Here is an 18180-nt window from a genome sequence, read left to right as displayed (position 1 = left end):
AATATTACAATATAATCTTTATGATTTAAAAGTGGGATGAAAAACGAGGGTCAAAAATTCTTTTTAGTAGAGGGAATCCTTGAAGAAAATAAATAATGGCTGCCTCTCCCAAAACCCAAGAATTCAGTTTGCACAGTGAACACCATCCATCCGTTACTCCTTTGCTACTTTCATTTTTGTTGGATATAGTTCCACATACCTGGTTAATGTGCTTCAGCTTGTCAATAATCTGGCTGACCACCGGTTCAGGGCCCTTCATTTTCAGCTCATGGAGGTTGAACTGATTTTTCATTCCATTCCTCGCTGCCTTTTGGCTGTATCTGCAAAGGTGAAGGTAAAGAGAAGATTTGTCACAGGAGAGTCTGAAGCAAAGTGAAAGCTGACTTGTATTTGGCACCAATGGTGAAACTGACCACAAGCTCTCTTCAGACTTTTAAACCATGGGATGACCCCATAGAACAAAAATAAACCACTGCAGATAGAGTCTCTTTACAGTGCAGAACAATATTAGTTAACAAACATTCATTCAACATTCTTTTTTCTAAGTGTTGGAAGTACAACAATAACAGAGACAGATAAAGCCTTTATTGTGCTCTCAGTCTAGTGCAGCTGTGGGCAAACTACGGCCTGCGGGCCGGATCCGCCCGTTTGAAATGAATAAAACTAAAAAAAAAAAAAAAAAAAGACCATACCCTTTTATGTAATGATGTTTACTTTGAATTTATATTAGTTCACACAAACACTCCATCCATGCTTTTGTTCCGGCCCTCTGGTCCAGTTTAAGAACCCATTGTGGCCCTCTAGTCAAAAAGTTTGCCCACCCCTGGTCTAGTGTATAGTCCTGAAGAGTAAGGGCCAATGGCAATGCTAAGGGAGGTCCTGGATGTTGGCCAGGGAAACACACAGGAAAGACCTTAACTCTGAGTGTGCTTTCTACTCATTTGACGGAGAAAGACCCTTGCATGTTCTTTACTTCTTTCTTCTCCAATTGCTCCTCCCACAATTTCCCACAGGCCTTGAAGCTGGGTTTATTTTGAGGAGGCTTTCCCAAGCCATTTGCAGCATAAATTTCCCCTTATATTGTTTTTCAATTAAAATAGTTTAACCAGGTTAAGGACAAATTTAAATATATATATACTAGAGGCCCGGTGCATGAAATTTGTGCGGGGGGGTGGGGGGAGTCCCCTCAGCTCAACCTGCACCATCTCCAATCCGGGAGCCCTCAGGGGATGGCCTACTAATGGCTTGGGCCTGCTCCCCGTGGTTCTCTGCTCTCTGCGGGGCCTGCCTGCTCCAAACCACGGCTATGGGCAAGCAGGCCCTGCTGGGTGCTGCCTGCAGGCCGTGCTTGCCTGCTTGCGGGTCGCTGTGGCTACAGGGCCAAGCAGGCCTGTGCTTGGCTGCTCGTAGGTGGCTGCAGCAACCGCCAAGCAGGCCCTGCTGGGTGCTGCCTGCGGGCTGCGCTTGGCTGCTGGGCTCACGTTGCTGGGGTGACGCAGCCAGCATCCTGCCCTGGCTGCTATGTGTGCCGCCATCTTTGTCGTGGAGTGACAGTTAATTTGCACATTACTCTTTTATTAGATAAGATATGTATATTTATATATATCCTAGTATATAAAAACCCTGGGTCTGTCACATCCAAAATGACCAGAGGTTTGACCTAATACCCAGGCTGCGCGTGCAGCAGGCACTGGTGGGTGGGGACTTGTGGCAGTGGAGATGGGGATGGGGGAGGCAGGGCCAGCACTCAGACTCACTCACAACCACACACGTGCACAGACACACACAGCGCCCACCAGCTCACAGCCTTTTCTCCCTTTCTTTCCCTCCCTCCCAGCTTGCTCTTGGAGCCTCTCTCAGAATGAGGAAACAAAACAGACTGGGCCTGAAGAGGCCTGGATGGAAGGGAGGGTGGGCAGAGGGTGGAACAGCCCCCACTGGCCCCACCCCCTCACAGCTGGGGAAGAGGGAGACAGGGAGACAGGGAGACAGGGAGGCAGGGAGGTTTGGAGGACTACTGGGAAAAACAAAGAGAGACAGAGACTGGGCGAGATCAGGCTGGCAGGGGAGGGCAGTTGGAGGCAACCAGGCTAGCAGAGAAGGGCAGTTGGGGGCAATCAGGCAGAGGCAGTTAGGGGTAATCAGGCAGGCAGGCAGAGATGTTAGGGGCGATCAGGCAGGGAGGCAGGTGAGCGGTTAGGAGCCAGCAGTCCCAGATTGTGAGAGGGATGTCCAACTGCCGGTTTAGGCCTGATCCCCCAAGGGGTCCTCAATTGGAGACGGTGCAGGCTGGGCTGAGGGATGCCCCTCCCCATGCACGAATTTTGTGCACCGGGCCACTAGAATATATATAAAAGCCTAGGCGACTGTTTGACCATTCGACCGGTAGCTATGACGCACAATGACCACCAGGGGGCAGACGGTCAACGCATAGGCATGGAAACATGGACAGAGTGATCAATCTCAGAGGGAAGGGGGGAGGGCGGGAAGAGATTAACCAAAGAACTCATATGCTTATATGCATAGCCCATGGACAGGGGCAATAGTGTGGTGAAGGCCTGGGGTGAGGCGGGGGCTGGGTGGAGGGGGGAAGTAGGGGATGTCTGTAATAATATCAACAATAAAAAATAAGAAGGTCATCCTCTGAAAAGGCAAGTATTTCGTAGTCAAGTTGAAGAGAACATCTGATTGCATTTCTTCTAAAATGGTAGCCTAACATATTCATTTTATTTAACTTTAAAAGTTAGTGAATACATGAATCACCAACCATTAAACATCAACTGCCTTTGGGGGCTGTAAAGAAACATTCTTTATCAGCTTACTACTAGTCTTCTTTTTTATGTTCATATAACCCTCTCTCTTTAAATATCATTTCCCTTTGATGACACCATCAACTCCATATTCTTTTTATTTACACCTACTGATGTCTGAAGCAGAGACCCTATTCACAGATAAAAAGGTAAGGCTCATTAGAAATCTTCTGAAATAAATGTCTCTAGAGACATTTCCTTGGATTTGTTCATATAGAAGCTTGCTGACCACTTTTATGCCCACTCCTACAAAACAAACATTTTCCTGAAGTTTATTATCTTCATTGGAATAGTGCAAAGACATCTGCCAACTTAGGGATTTTACACTACATTCCTTCTTCCAGCTCATTTATAAATATTAAATCAAATTAGTCCCACAGCTGATCTCTTGCAGCCCTACTATATTATTTTCTGTCATTCATAAAACTGTCCTTTTAGCTCTACCAGTATTTTTTGTTTCTTATCTCCAAGCCATGTATAAGGAACCAGGACTAAACACTGGCCCCCAATTCCATGGTAACTCAATTTTCCCAAAACAGCTTTGGGTTTTAAAGCTTGCCAAACTTTTTAAAAGTTGAAATAGCATACATTATTCTGCTCCATCAGTGTGCTATTTAAATCCTCAAAGGACTCTAGTAAATTAAGCATGGTTTCTGGTTGCAAAAGTGTTGGGAAGAGCTGGCCTGTGGCTAAGACGTAAAACTTGCTTTTATTTTATTTACTGTACAAAGCAGTACCCAAAAGTACTGATACCACTGATGCTGGTAGCTGCTAACTTATTCAGGTTCTCACTCTCCTTCTCTGTAGATGCCTGAAGTTCTCTCCTAATGAGAATTGAGGGCCTCACTGAACCACTCTGATGCATCCTGACCTGCTGCCATTGCATCTAAACGTACAGTGGAGACAGTCCTGCGTTGTTCATGCTCCTTTTATGTACATTCCATGCACCATCCCATGTAGTCTGTGATCTCTTTGAAGGTTGAGGCTTGGTTAGTTCCCTTTTGTACCACCTAGAGCACATTGTGGTACTTGTAATAATAATAGCTGTCAGCATTGAGTGCTTTCTCTGTGCCAGTTAATGTTATAAGCACAGAGGAAAAAGAAAACATGTATTGCCTCATTTAATCCTCCTAACAACCCTATGAGATAGAAACTATTATGATCAGCCTTTTTTTGCAGATGAGGAAACTGAGGCACAGAGAAGTGAAATCACTTTCCCGAGATCACACAGCTAGTCAATAGCAAAGCTGGAGTTTGAACTTTGTGAGTCTATCTCCAGCTGCCTCTGTTCTTAACCATTATACTACTGTTGCTTCCTTAGAAATAACCCGTACTGACTAAATATTTGACATTTCCTCACCACATTGCTTCATTGTATATGGCAATTTGCAAGCTACTAGTATCATCCTACAAGGCTCACAACAGTGCCTGCAGCAATATCTCTCTTTACCTATTCAGCAGATTCCTGGGCTTGGCCTTTAAAAGCCCTTGGGGAGAGCCCTGTGTATGAGGTTTCTTCTCCCAAACAGAGGTCCACAGTATTGCTATTCAGTGAAATATTTACATTCTTGGGAGATAAGGTGTTGAAGTTAGAGAAATAAATACCCCACCACCACCATGTCAGTAGACAAACACCAAAGGTGATTTGAAATCTCTTAGGAAAATGAATGCAGGAGACAACTGTGATTGACGTCTTTGTCACTTGGCTGTAGCACTGTGACATACGTGATGTGTTCCTAGGGAATTTTACATAACATGTATGCTTCGTGCTCCAAGCCCAGAGGGATTCAGTTCGGGGTGTCTCCATAGTTTTGTTTTAATTAATTCAGTATTTCTTTTCCACTCGCTCCTTCTGTGCTACTGGTGCACATAGTTCGTGACAGGCTTTGCATGTGGATGAGCCATCACAGCCATAATTTTCCTCATCCAAAGATTGTTCAGAGTGTCAGGAATGGAGGCACTGTTGGCCATGGGGGATTTTAATAATGGGTTGTCTGCTCAGTACCACTAATCTCTAATTAGATTAATTGTCCTCTCTTCAGAATGTTGTTTGTTTCCTAAAGCTTTGAAATGGTTCTGGCAATGAACACTGGCCAGCAGAGGAGGGAAAATAAATAGAAGGAAGTTCCTACCTCTCATAGCTAAAGTTTTCTTAACTGGACATGTTGTGTGTGATGTTAGAAGTGTCACCTTTAAGCATTACATGTGGCATCATCTCACTTCCCCATCTACTTTGGTATCCGTATAGCACAAAAACGACTGCTATAATACCAAGAAAAACCTATTTGTGAAGTGAAATGGGGGATATGCTTCTGTTCAGGCAGATTGGTTGGGGATGAGGGAGGAAAAGAAGGGGGGTGAAACCTGTGCAAAAGCCATAAGAGAAAAGGAACCTAATTAAAACAGGACATCTGGGGGTGATTGTTTTGGGACAGTTGAAGCAAAGATAGCACTTGTAGAAGAGGAATAGAATCAAACAAGCGTAAAATGGGAGATCTTTTCTTCCCATTTCCATGCTGGCTGAGGCAGCAAGGGTGTAGTAGAAGGAAATCAAATTCAAATGTAGACCATTCCAAATGGAAGCACCCTTAAGAGATCAACTTATCCAATTCCTCGTTGTGTAAATGAAAACACGGAGACCCAGAGAAGCACTTTCCTAACAGCACAAGTTGTTAGTGTCACAACTCCCACATTTAGAAGAGATTCCTTTCTTTAAAAGGTTTCTTACTAGTAAACGCACATTGCTGATTTTGACACTACTAGTAATGATTGAGGACAGGAAAGCTGCTAGAAAGTTAACTTGCCTTCTTCCCTTAGGCATTAGAAGGGTGGCAAGAGTTTGAGAGCAAGTCTTAGAAGAACTAACTCCTCCCTCCAAAAAATTTGATTTCACACAAGTTTAATTTGCTGCCTGTTCTAGACAGCCACAAACAAGTTACAGATCTCACATTCTCACATCGCCATCTAATGGAAAGATTGTAGTATTGCATGTAGCCCCTAACCCAAACAATGGTTTATCAGACTGTTTCCTTTGAAAAGTACTCCTGTTACAATAATCACTGTGGAAAATGGGATAATTTAAAGAGCATAAAAAAAAAAACTAGAACACAGGGTAGAAAAGCCATATTAAGAGGCCTATTAGGTTGTTCTTTTTTTCTATCCAAAACTAAGCTTTAATTTATAAAAAATGAACAGAAAAATAAAGCAAAGGTGAAAATAGCTGAGTTTTGCAAATGCTTTTCATAACGATGGCAACAATTTGATTCTTATTACTTATGCACATATTTTTATTGATTATTTTAGAGAGAGGAATGGAGAGATAGAGAAACCTAGATGTGAGAAAAACATCACTCCTTCACATGCCCAACTGGAGATCAAACCCACAACCTGGGTATGTGCTCTGACTGGAAAGTAGGGCAATGCTCCAACCACATGAGCCACACTGGCCAGGTCTATGCACATATTTAAATAAAAATGTTTTCATAATTGTTGGCACAGCAACACCACTTTGGAGCAAATTTGGAGAGTGCTAGAAACAAATATATCCTTCATACTTCAAGAAATACCTGTGTTCTCAAGCAACAGACTTTCAGAAATTATGGATAGATTTCAATGGAAAGGTAGGAAAAGACAGAGAAGAAACCAGGGAGATGTAAACCCATTTATATCTCATTTAGTAGACATTAGCTATGTAAGGGAATCACTGTATTAGAATCAGTCAGTTTTTAGCCTATTTTCAAACCTCACTGTGAGGACCGATTAAAAGATTGGTCTTGGAATATAATAAATAAGTTATTTAAACCTAGAGAAGCAAATAATATTTTCTAGATGGTGAGGAAAGCTTGAGAAGTTGCTATCACTGCCATAGGGAGAAGAGTTGATGGCTACAGAGAGTAGCCCCCAGCAGAGAAAAGAAGGGAGAGAGAAAATTTCTGAGATTAGATCACCTGAATGTTTGTCTGAAGAAGCAAACTCTGCAGAGGAGCCTGGAGGTAAGCAGACAGAAAAGTACACAAGGAAGCAAAGGGATTCTTATGAGAACTTCAGTAACTGTGGGAACACTGGTGAGGACTGCCTCCTGGGCTTTGAGCCCTGACCATGGGCAGTCAGGATACTAGGCCAGGATAGGCGGAGCTGGCAAAGAGTTCTCTGTTGGGTGTCCTTAAGGGGAACAGACCAGTGAGGAGAAGAGGACTCTGACCTAGTTTAAATCTTACAATAACAGAAAAAAAACCCACCTCAACTCAAAAGCTCAATAATTGGGAAGGGAGGGATATACAGAGCACAGTGTATGATGGGGGTTAATTATTCAATTAGCCCAAACTCATTTACCAACTCCTTCTGGCCCAGAGAATTAGGCCAGAAACCAGATGTTTTCTTGTGCCACTGGAGTTAAACCAAAAGGAAATGATCTTTACCTGTTTTTTAAGTTGTTTAAGTTAGACTTTTAACTCATGAAAATTTCAGAGTTGGAATGAACTCTTGAAATCAGTCCAATGCCCTCCTCTTACAGATAGGCAAATTGGGCCCCAGAGAGACCAAGCAGTAGCCATTCAAGTTAGTATTGGTATTACTGCTGGTGGAACATGAATGAGGCTATAACTCCCCCCAGATAGAGGCGTCAAAAAGAAGGTCAGAGAATAGGTCACATACCTCAACAACACATAGGAACATTGTAACAAAGTAACTGATTTTCAAAATAATGGTTAATAATTAAATTTTTAAGAGGTGAAATTCAGTTTGTTGCACAATTTACTTACTGAGATGGTGAACACATAAGACATTTTAGAAAGGCTGAGTCAGGTGATGGAAAAAGCACTGGTCTTGGAGTCAAGACACAGACAGGTTCAAAAGCTGGTTCTACCACTTATTCTGTGACTTTTAACAAGTAATTAAACCCTGATGAGCTCCAGTTTTCTCATCTATAAAATGGGATAATGCCACCCGCATTGGTTTGAGGATTAGTTGATGAATGAATGTTAGTAAATTGAGGTACCATAGGCAATGTGCTTAGAAGAATGCCCAGCCTATATATATATATATATATATATATATATATATATATATATATATATATATATATATATATATACTGGATGTCTGGAGAGAGGACTTCAAGTGTTTCAAAATTAATTTTAGTCCATTGAAGAATAAATCATTTACTTGGGCCGACATTAAGTTTCCCAAGTGACCAACTTTGGGTGTCAAAAGCCTGTTCCACTCTCTCCTCCTGCCACATTCCATATTCCTTCTCTCTATTATAGATAACTGGAGGCCTGGTGCATAAAATTCATGCATGGGTAGGGTCCCTAGGGCTGGCTGGTACTCAGAGTCGATCAGGGCCTTCCGGCTGCTGGCTGGGACCTCCCTTCCCCAGCTGCCGGTTGCCAGCTGGGGCCTTCCTTTGTTCCACACCACCCCTTGGTGGTCAGCACAATCAAACTCCCAGTCTCCTGGTGGAACTCCCAAGGGGACAATTATTTGCATATTAGGCTTTTATATATAGATACCAGGGGCATGGTGCATGAATTCATGCATGGTTGGGGTCTGGCCGGCCTGCCCTGATTGGGCTGATTGGGCTAGGCCAGCCGGGGGGAGGGGATGTGGGAGGTTGGCCAGCCGGCCCCGCTCCCTGGTCAAACTCCAGTAGAACTCCTGGTCGAGGGGACAATTTGCTTATTACCCTTTTATTATATAGGATTCTGCTTCCACTTTGTATAACTGTCACAAGTAATGAATTAGATGGCTCTTGAAAACATCCACACACTTTTTCAAATCTCTTCAGAACACTCTTTTGTTTGTCTCTGGTACTCATAGGGTCCACAACAAGCATCCATTCTCCTTTTAATTTTTTAAAAATTTTTATTGATTTCAGAGAGGAAGTGAGAGGGAGAGAAAGATAGAAACATCAATGATGAGAGGGAATTATTGATCAGCTGCCTTCTGCACGCCTCCTACTGGGGATAGAGCTTGCAACCCGGCATGTGCCCTTGGCCGGAATTGAACCCGGGACCCTTCAGTCTGCAGGCCAAAGCTCTATCCACTGAGCAAAACAGGCTAGGGCAAGCATCCATTCTTTACTGCAGTGATCTTCAAAATGAAAAATAGGACTCTGAAAGTCTACCTCACCAACTCAAGACCAATTGTGAGAGAGGTAAGTCTGAGTTAGGGAAAGGTAATACTTGTGGATTTTTTTCCTTGCACATTTCAAATATATGTGGCAACACCAAGGAAAGTCTCCTAAAATGTTGCTTTGCATGTCCTACTGAACCTCATTGTGAACCGCCCAAGATCATGAGAGAAAGACAAATTGTTTCATATGAATGGGTTCTGCTGAAATACTTTTAAAGAAGGCTCAAAATTCCTGCCACTGTTTTCTGACGATCCTCTTGTCTTAGCCACAGTCACTTGCATGTTTCAAAACCCATGTCCTGAGCCAATGGTGACAAAAGCAGGAAGGTAATAGCTTAGCAGACTGGTCTATCAGGCCCAGTTTCTGGAATTAGTCTTGGCCCTTGAAACCAGTATTTCATGTTTTTGGAGCAAACTGCAGATGTTTAGGCATGACTTCCACTTGCCAGCTAAACTTCCCCAGGCTGTATGACCTGAGCTCTATCCTGGTTTCCTGTTTGCATTTGTCTGTGGTCATTACTATGCTTTACCTAGTGCCTGGAATACAGTAGGTAGTCAATAAATGTCTGTTGAACTCAACTGAGACCGAAGGCCTTACTCAAAGTTCAGCTTAGGTTGTGGAAACTCTGCCCTACTCTGCCCAGCTCTTGTCAGCCTGTTTCTGCTGAGGCCCTTTACCCTAAAACTGCCTCTACTGACTGAGGACCTACCTTTTACTAGACTTGTGTCTGGGCCCTGCCAAGGACAGCTACCACTTTGTCCCACCCATTAGATTGCACCACTTTGTAAAACAATGCTTACCTAGAAAATGGTAGAGTTCCTTCCCTGGGCCCAAGGGAATATCATTACTCAAGTGGTGGGTCACTTTTCACTTAGGCCAGCCACACAAGTGAGTTCCCACAGCCCAAGCACCACTCCTTCCAGCCCCTGTGCCATCCCCTTAGACCAATCACTAGTTCCCACACTGAGCTTACTCCAAGTTACACACCTGCTATTAATATTGATTTGCATCACAAACTCTTTCCTAATAGTATAAACTTGAACCCATTTCTGGGTCTGACTAAATGACATGTCACTGTTGTGAAAACAAATCCTCTGACATACCTGTTATATTTGCAACAGTCAAGACAATAACTTTGAAAGGGTTACAAATCTCAGTTTTTTGGGTCAGAGAAAGAATTATCTGTCTTCCTTCAGGAACAATACAAATGCTCTCCATTCAGTACTTACCCATCAATTATCTACATAGCCCTGTGCTCAATCACAGAACCCTGGTAGTTGGAGGTCTGGAATTTTCCAATGTTCTGGCACATAATCTTCAGTTTGAACTTCATAAACTACATCCTGGTTTTGGCTTTGGCAAATCTGGTCCTCAGAAAATGAAATCTTCACCTAGTAACTGTGTTGGAATCCCTTGCAAACCTGTGATTCAGAGTATGCAGCTCCACTACCTCAAGACCCAAATACAGACACACCATCTTACATCACGACCCCTCAGAACACCAGCATATAGTGGCTGATGGGAAGGAGAAGGGATTGGCAAGAATAAGGTGTTAGACTTGCCCAAGAACACTTAAAGGTCTTGTCCGCAGAGTACTGGTAGAAATGCTACTTCTGCTGTCTTCCCTTAAAATCATTCCTAGAGTCCCAGAATCCAGGCTGCAGTCATAGCCATGAGGTAGAAGGAAAGACACTCAGCAAGTCGGCCTTGTGGAAGAGAGTGGTGATCATGTGCACGGGCAGAGTAACTGGCACAGAGACACAGGGGAAAGTGCTCACCTCTGCCAGTATCTGACTATCAGAATAGCTCTGCCCTTGGCAGGTCCAAACCTGGCACTGTCGCTCTCTAGTTGTCAGCCATAAAATAAAACTAAAGAATAACAGAGGGAAGAAAAGGTGAACTGAAGTGTAAACCACCCCCACTCCAACCGCCCCAGTAGCTGCAGGTGTCCTCAGCTCCCCAACCTTTTGCACCTGCTCTCCTGCTGGAACAAGTGGCCTATTGTGCGAAACTGTGTGCATGGAGGTGCTAAGCAAACAAGAAGTGACTCTCCTGATCATAAAGTAGATGGGATTCCAGGAAAACTTTACTAAGCCAAATAAAAGTGATTGTAAAGCACTTGGTAAAATATAAACTGCTACTTAAATACTTAAAAGTTCACAGCAATGCACACAAGGACAACTAGATCAAAAATTACCTTTAGCCTGTAGGGCCTTCAGAAAGAGTGAAAATTGTCTCCCTCACTCAGTTTTTTTTTTTCCTAAGCCACTTTGTATTTCTCTTCTCTTACTTGCCTTCAGCCCTTGGCACTTCCCTAGATGTATATCTTCCCATACTGATATATTTCTGTGGTTAGAGGGTTTTTAATTTTCATTCTGGTGGTTGTGTCAACTATTATTTGGAGCAACAGACGTTGAATTCTATGTCTTTTGCTCAGAAGCCCATTGGGGTTATGTGGTGCTATGGGGCAGACATTTTCTTTAAGATGTAATTATGTGAATTTCACCCAAACTCTCCAATATTGGAAACTAAAAACAACTCTGACAACATGTCAAACAGCCAACTTATCTGCTCCTCTATAGCCCCAAAGATACCTTGAGGAGTCAAATGAAGAAAGAACTTATAGTTTTCCTAATGAGAATGATTACACCCTGGGGCTCCTTTTGAATCACTTTCACTTTGAACTGCTTGGGAAGCCATCCAGGAAAGAACTAGAATTTCAAACTCATCAAGTCAGTTTTATGGAATTCCTCCTCCTTTCATACTCTCTCCCCCTCAAATATTCTTGTCATAGAATCTCATAGCCTGTTAGAGCTGGAAAGAACTTTAGAGACCATTTTGTTCAATCCATTTTTAAAATAAAAGACTGAAGGATAATGACTTGCTCAATATCACACAACAAACCCATGGTAGAGCTAGGACCAAGCCTGGACCCCTAATCTAGAGCTAAAGAGGTTTCTTCTTGCATAAGCTTCAAAGCTCCATAGGGGATACACAGGCAACAGCTGTATTATAAGAGCCATGTGTGTAGAGGAGAGTTGAATGAAAGGCTTGCCTTGGGGGTGGGTAAAGGTCATTAGCTCTTTCTCCCAGGGAATGCCACCTAATAGCCTTGGAAAGATCTGAGAGTAGAGAAACATGGTAAGAGAGGCAGGAAAGGTACTTCTACTTTAGTGGACCTGGACCAAGAAGAGACCAAGGAAAGGAGGGGACTTAGTAGCACAGGCCATGGAAAACCTGAACAGAACTTCCATTCCAGGTCTTCTGGACTAGAGAGGAAGGCAAGCTTAGATCAGGATTCCCATAAAGAACAGGAAGAAGGCAGGAGAGCTTTGAACCCATGAAGGAGACAAGCCAGGTATTTCACAGGCAGGGCAGTGTAGTGGGTAAGAGGGCATAGACTGCCTGCATTTGGACCCCATCTCCCTTAGTAGTGCTGTGGCTTTTAGTAAGTAACTTCATCAGTACAGTGGGGATAATAATAATGTTCAGCTCAAAAGGCTGTTGTGAGGATGAACTTATTTAATGTGCACAAAGTGCCTAGCACTGTGCCTGGCACATGGCAAGCACCATAGAAATGTTAGCTGTTATCGTCATTAACCACCTCTGCTGTTTCAGTTCTGCTTTCTGAAGTTTCACTTCACCTGTAGACAGATTTGGGGTGGGGGGCAAAGGGAAACGAAAAGTGGTCAGAATGCTTCAGGAAGAAAAAGGTAAGAGAAGTTCAACAGGGAAAGTAGAAAAACCAACAGAATGGGTAAGCTGTAGCTCTCCCAGTAATCCTTCATCCCTCCAATGTAAATCCCCTAACAAATGCACATTTCCCACATATTTATGAGCTTCTAGAGGCATAACTGTCAGTAGGTGACCAAATCTCTCTTTGCCGGGATTGAAAGGTTTCCTAGGACTTAAGACTTTGTGTGCCCAAACTGAAAAGTCTCTGGCAAAGTGGAACCATTGATTGCTATAGGAAATTACTATTTGCTATAACCAGAGCATAGAACACTGTTGTTAGATGAGACTTCCTTTTGTCTATGAAGAAAAAAAAGTTCTTCTCTGGTTAATATCTCCCCACTCAGCCCTTTACCCCCACCTTTCTTCTGAGATTTGTCAGTCTGTTCCATGCTTCTACATCTCTGGATCTATTTTGTTCTGAATCTATTTTGTTTATTTTGTTCATTAGATTCCACATATGAGTGAGATAATGTCTTACTTGTCTTTCTCTGGCTTATTTTGCTTAGCATAATACTATCCAGGTCCCTCCATGCTGTCTCAAAGAGTAAGAGGTCCTTCTTTTTTACAGGTGCATAGCATTCCATAGTGTAAATGTACTTATATGCATATATGCATAGCCCATGGACACAGATAATAGTGTGGTGAAGGCCTTTGAGGGGTAAGTTTGAGTTGAGGGGGTCAATGGGAAAAAAGGGGGACATCTGTAATACTTTCAACAATAAAGATAGATAAAAAAGAATAAATGAGATGGTGTATATGAGAAGAGTTTGTAATCTGTAGAGCATTATAAAAATTAAAATTAATGATGACGATGATGATAATAGAAGTTAAAATAAAATGAAAAGGTAATCTCCTACCAAAAAAGTTTCTTAAATAAATGGATTTTCCAAGAGAGTATTACCCAATTTGAGGAAGATGGTCATTAGCAGGACATTCATACAGCAATAGCCTCATTATCAATGATTCTTATTTGTTTGCTTTGATTCTATACTGCTGCTTTCTCCAAGTTATATTCCCAGCACTGTTATTATATGTGTTTAAAAGTAATAAAACTGATTTATTTAAAAATGCTCTGTCACTCAGATTTTTCATTAATTTAAACAGATGCTCCCACCCATTAATGTATTTCCTTATCCAGGGCCAATTGGCTTATTCAGCAGCATGGACCAAACTTGTTTAAAAATAGAATTTGTGGGGATAGATGGATTTGCTTAAGGAAAAAAATTAAAAAGTAATTTTCTGAAGAGATGCATAGAAAGAGATACTCAAGAAGCTGCCAATGGGGCCGTGTTTGTAGAGAGAGCCCAGTAATGCTGTGTTAATTAGCCAACATTTATTCAGAGTAGAACTTCCCTCTGTATTTGATCTACTTTTCTACAACAACATCTAAGAAGTTATGAAGGATGTTTCATAATTTTCACAGACATTTCATATATATTTTTATTGGAAGCTCACAACAACCCTATGAGGTATGCAAGGGAGGCATTAATTTCACAATTTCACAGGAGAAAACAAAACAGAGTTTAAGTACCCTGCCCAAAAGCACACAGACATACGATAAGGATGCTAGATTCAAGTTTGTTACCAACAGGTATGTTTGTCAGTTCATCGGCTGGATGCAATAAACATGTATGGAGAGTCTACTCTCTTCCAGGTAAACTAACAATGAGTAAATTTAGATAGAATAAACAGTACTTGTCTTGAAGGAACTAGTAGAAGAATAGTGACAGACATGTAATACAGGGTCACTGGTGATATGCTAGGTATATCTACATGATGAGGGGGTCTTTAACCCAGGCTAGGGCACGGAGCAGGAGGATATAGGCTCCTCAGAAGAAATGCCACTGAGTTAAGGATAAGTAGGGGTAAGCCATGATGGTCCTTGTTTTAGTCCTCTCTAATAGTATTTGGAAATTAGCTTTTCAGCCTGAGTTCTTGTGTAGCACCATCCCCTCCAACATGTCCCTCCAATCCAAAGCTGGTATATATACCCGTCTTGAGTGAGGATGGTTTTTACTCTGGCTTCTGTTGAACAGGAACTCATTTCAGCTCTTGGCCTGAAGCTGTTCCTCAAAGAAAGGAAGGGGTCAGCATGGGCAAATGAGTGGTTCAAACCAGGGTGGTTTAAAATCCATGTGACATGTGGATCAGTAAAATATGGGCAAAAAGTAGGAAGCAGTTGTGATCCTGGAGCTACAAGTTAAAATAAAGTTTCCTTCATGGGGGAAAAAAGAACTTCATTATAAGGTAACAAACCCAAGGATCAAAGCTAAACTCAAAGAAAAGAATAAAATTCATTGGCTTGAAAAATTGGGAAAACATGACTGATTTTAATGATTTCTCTCTTTTTCCTCAAAGGTTAACCCAAGGATAACAGAAAGGACTTTAGAGCATAGGTTAACTAGATCTGACGTTCAACTAGACCAATTCTGGCTTACAATGTAAGTAATTTCGGAAGACTGCCTGGGTTAATCACTATGAAGTCCTAGGAGGAACTATTGAAACTTCTTGTTATAAAACAAGATATTCAAGGGAGGGAGGTCATCCAGTACATACTCTCAGATGCAAATAACTTTCACTTGATCCCTAGTAGATCCAAATGCCCACATTTTGCACCACGCAGGACCAGATATAGGGATTTTGATTTGTTGTTGTTGTTGTTGTTGTTGTTGTTGTTGTTGTTGTGTGTGTGTGTTTGCTGCTGTTGTTATTGTTTTGCATGAGACAGAAGAAATAAGATAATAATGAGAGGGAGTGGGTGAAGCTGTGGATCATTGAAGGGAGCTAAAATCAGGCCTAACTCCATCTATCTTCCAGTAAAGAATTACAACATCTGTTTTTACTTGGCTTGTTTTATTGAATAAGAGCAATCATAGCTACAATTTCTTGAGGGATTACTGTGTTCCAGGCACTATACCCTGCATTTCACAATCTCTCTGAATCCTCTTAATAATCCTTTCAGGTATAAATTAATAACTCCACTGTACATAGGGGGAAACTGAGACTCAGATAAGAGAAAGCTAATACATCCTGGAGCAGAAATCCCCCAAAATTGTGCGCTGAAACCCACTACTTTGATGATTTTTTTATGATTGCCATGCAACTTTGAAATTTGCCTCTATGTGGTTTTTGTCAATCCCATCCAGCTCAGTAACATGACAGAGGAGAATCAAGATCAGCTTAAGAATGAATCACAAAGGGAACTAAAGCATCATGCTACAAAGTAAAGTACAAGTAGCTGTATAAGCAGAATTGATAAGCTTCAAAGTCACAAGGGAAGTATAAACCCCTATAGGAGGTGTGCTGATTATAGGAGGGGCAAGTTAACCACACACGTAGAATTGAGAAAAAAAAGACTCAGGGAAGAATAATTGCAAAGACATATAGAGAAAGACATACAGAATTGAGGCCAGGTCAAGGAGAGGTGGTGGTCAAGTATGATGGGGATGGTAGGCCTGACAGTTTGGCTGCCCTGTCCTCAAAGTAAAGGGTGAGCCACGCTGAATCCAGATGTGGTTGAAGAAACCTGATAGAGCATTAATTGCTCAGGGTTCATTAAAAATGCATAGAAAACAATGTGTTATACCTGTACAATAAAATATTATTTGGCCAAAGAAAGTAGTGAAGTAATAATACATGCTACAACTTGAATGAATCTTCAAAACATTAGTTAACTGAATGATTCCTTCTATATAAAAAATTCAGAATTGGTAAATCCAGAGACAGAGAACAAACAGATTGTTGGTTGCCAGGGGCTGGAGAAAGGGGAACACGGAAAGTGATTAATAATGGGTAAATGGTTTCTCTTTGGAGTGATGAAATGTCTTGGAACTAGATAGAAGTGATAATTGTAGAATAGTGTGAATAAACTAAATGCTACTAAATTATACACCTTAAATGGTCAATTTTTATGTTATGTGAATTTCACCTCTATAAAACACACACACACACACACACACACACACACACACACACGGGCACGCACGCACACGGGCACGCACGCACACGGGCACGCACGCACATTCAATAAAAACAGGTAGAGCCTCTGTTGTGATGCCTCTGAGGGGAAATCCCTGGACTGCTGAGGAAGGATGCTTGTTTATTCCCCCCCCTCCCCCCCTTATACTTCTCAATAAGTTGTAAACTCCTCAGCAGGCATAGGCACTGGATTCTACTTATTACTGTATGCCACACAGGATGTAGTATATAACAAATACTAAATTTTTGTTGAATGAATCTGAATTGTCAGATGTTATATGTAAAGACAAAACCATTTTTCTCTCCAACTAGGTTTTTTTTTTTTTTAACATGTAGAGGTTTAAATAGTTACACTTAATTAAACAATAAAATGAGGCTTATATACAGTATTAAATGGGGCTTACATACAGAATCATCCAGAAGAAGAATGAAAATTTCATTAAATTATCTATGTACTAGGGGCCCAGTGCATGAATTCGTGCACCTTGAAAAGGAACTTTGGGCTGTGAGGCTGTGGTGGGCACAGGAGCAGGTCTCGGCCCATCCTCCCTGCCCCCACCCAGCCCCTCCTGCCGTGGCCCCCAGTCCCTTGTCTGCTGCCAGCCCCGCTCCTGCCATCGCCACTCCCATGTGCTGACAGCCCTGGCCCCACTAGTACCGACTGACAACACAGGGCGATTGGGGCCGGTGCCAGCAGTGGGTGTGATTAAGGCCTGCATTGTTAGTGGGGGTGAGTGGCAGCTGCTGCCCCAATCGCCCCTTAGGAGCAGAGGGAACTGGAAAAGCCCTCATGGGTGACCAGGGCTGGCAGCTGCTGCTCCTACCCACTGATGGCACCAAGAGATCAGGACCAGCACCGGGTGCTGGCAGCAGGTGTGAGTGCCGGGTGTGACTGTGGCACACGGGAGCAAAGAATTTTCAGTAACCACCAGAGGCTCACCCCCATGACAGCAACCGGTGCCCTGCCTTGGTCTGGCAATCCTGCTCACTTGCTCCGCCATCCCACCATGGCCAATGCCCACCATGTTCCGTGCTCTGCTGCCTGCTGTCAATGCCCACCATGTTCCGTGCACCCCCTGGTGGTCAGCACATGTCATAGCGACTGGTTGTTAACCATTCAGTCTATTTGCATATTAGCCTCTTATTAGAGTCCCGGTGCACAAAATTCATGCATGGGGAGGGTTCCCTCAGCCCAGCCTGCAACCTCTCCAATCCGGGACCCCTTGGGGGATGTTCAACTGCCTCTCACAATCCAGGACTTCTGGCTCCTAAGCACCCACCTTCCTGCCTGCCTGATCACCCCTAACCCCTCTGCCTGCCTGCCCGATCGCCCCTAACTGGTCCCCCGCTGGCCTGATTGCCCCTAACTGCCTCTGCCTCACCCCGCACCCTGGACCCAGGATTCCCTCCTCCGGCCAGTTGCAGGCACCCAGGACCTGGGCTTCCCTCCCTCTGGCTGGCCACAGGCACCCAGGACCTGGGCTGGCTTTGCCCCGGCCGGCCACAGCTGCAGGCATCTGGGAC

The 18180-nt window shown here is 42.9% G+C and overlaps 1 protein-coding gene across 1 annotated transcript in view; it reads right to left on the bottom strand.

Annotated features, from left to right (window-relative positions):
• GPC3 (glypican 3) overlaps positions 1 to 18180 on the bottom strand; it is a 402542-nt gene that overhangs the window by 106805 nt on the left and 277557 nt on the right. Inside the window, exon 6 of the mRNA XM_059680561.1 lies at positions 200 to 320. Coding sequence (XP_059536544.1) covers positions 200 to 320 — 121 coding nt within the window. The remainder of the gene's footprint in view (positions 1 to 199; positions 321 to 18180) is intronic.

Source organism: Myotis daubentonii, chromosome X (assembly GCF_963259705.1).
Source record: "Myotis daubentonii chromosome X, mMyoDau2.1, whole genome shotgun sequence".
Lineage (NCBI taxonomy): Eukaryota > Metazoa > Chordata > Mammalia > Chiroptera > Vespertilionidae > Myotis > Myotis daubentonii.
The sequence above is the reverse complement of the archived record's forward strand: the minus strand, read 5'-3'. Positions and strand labels throughout refer to the sequence as shown.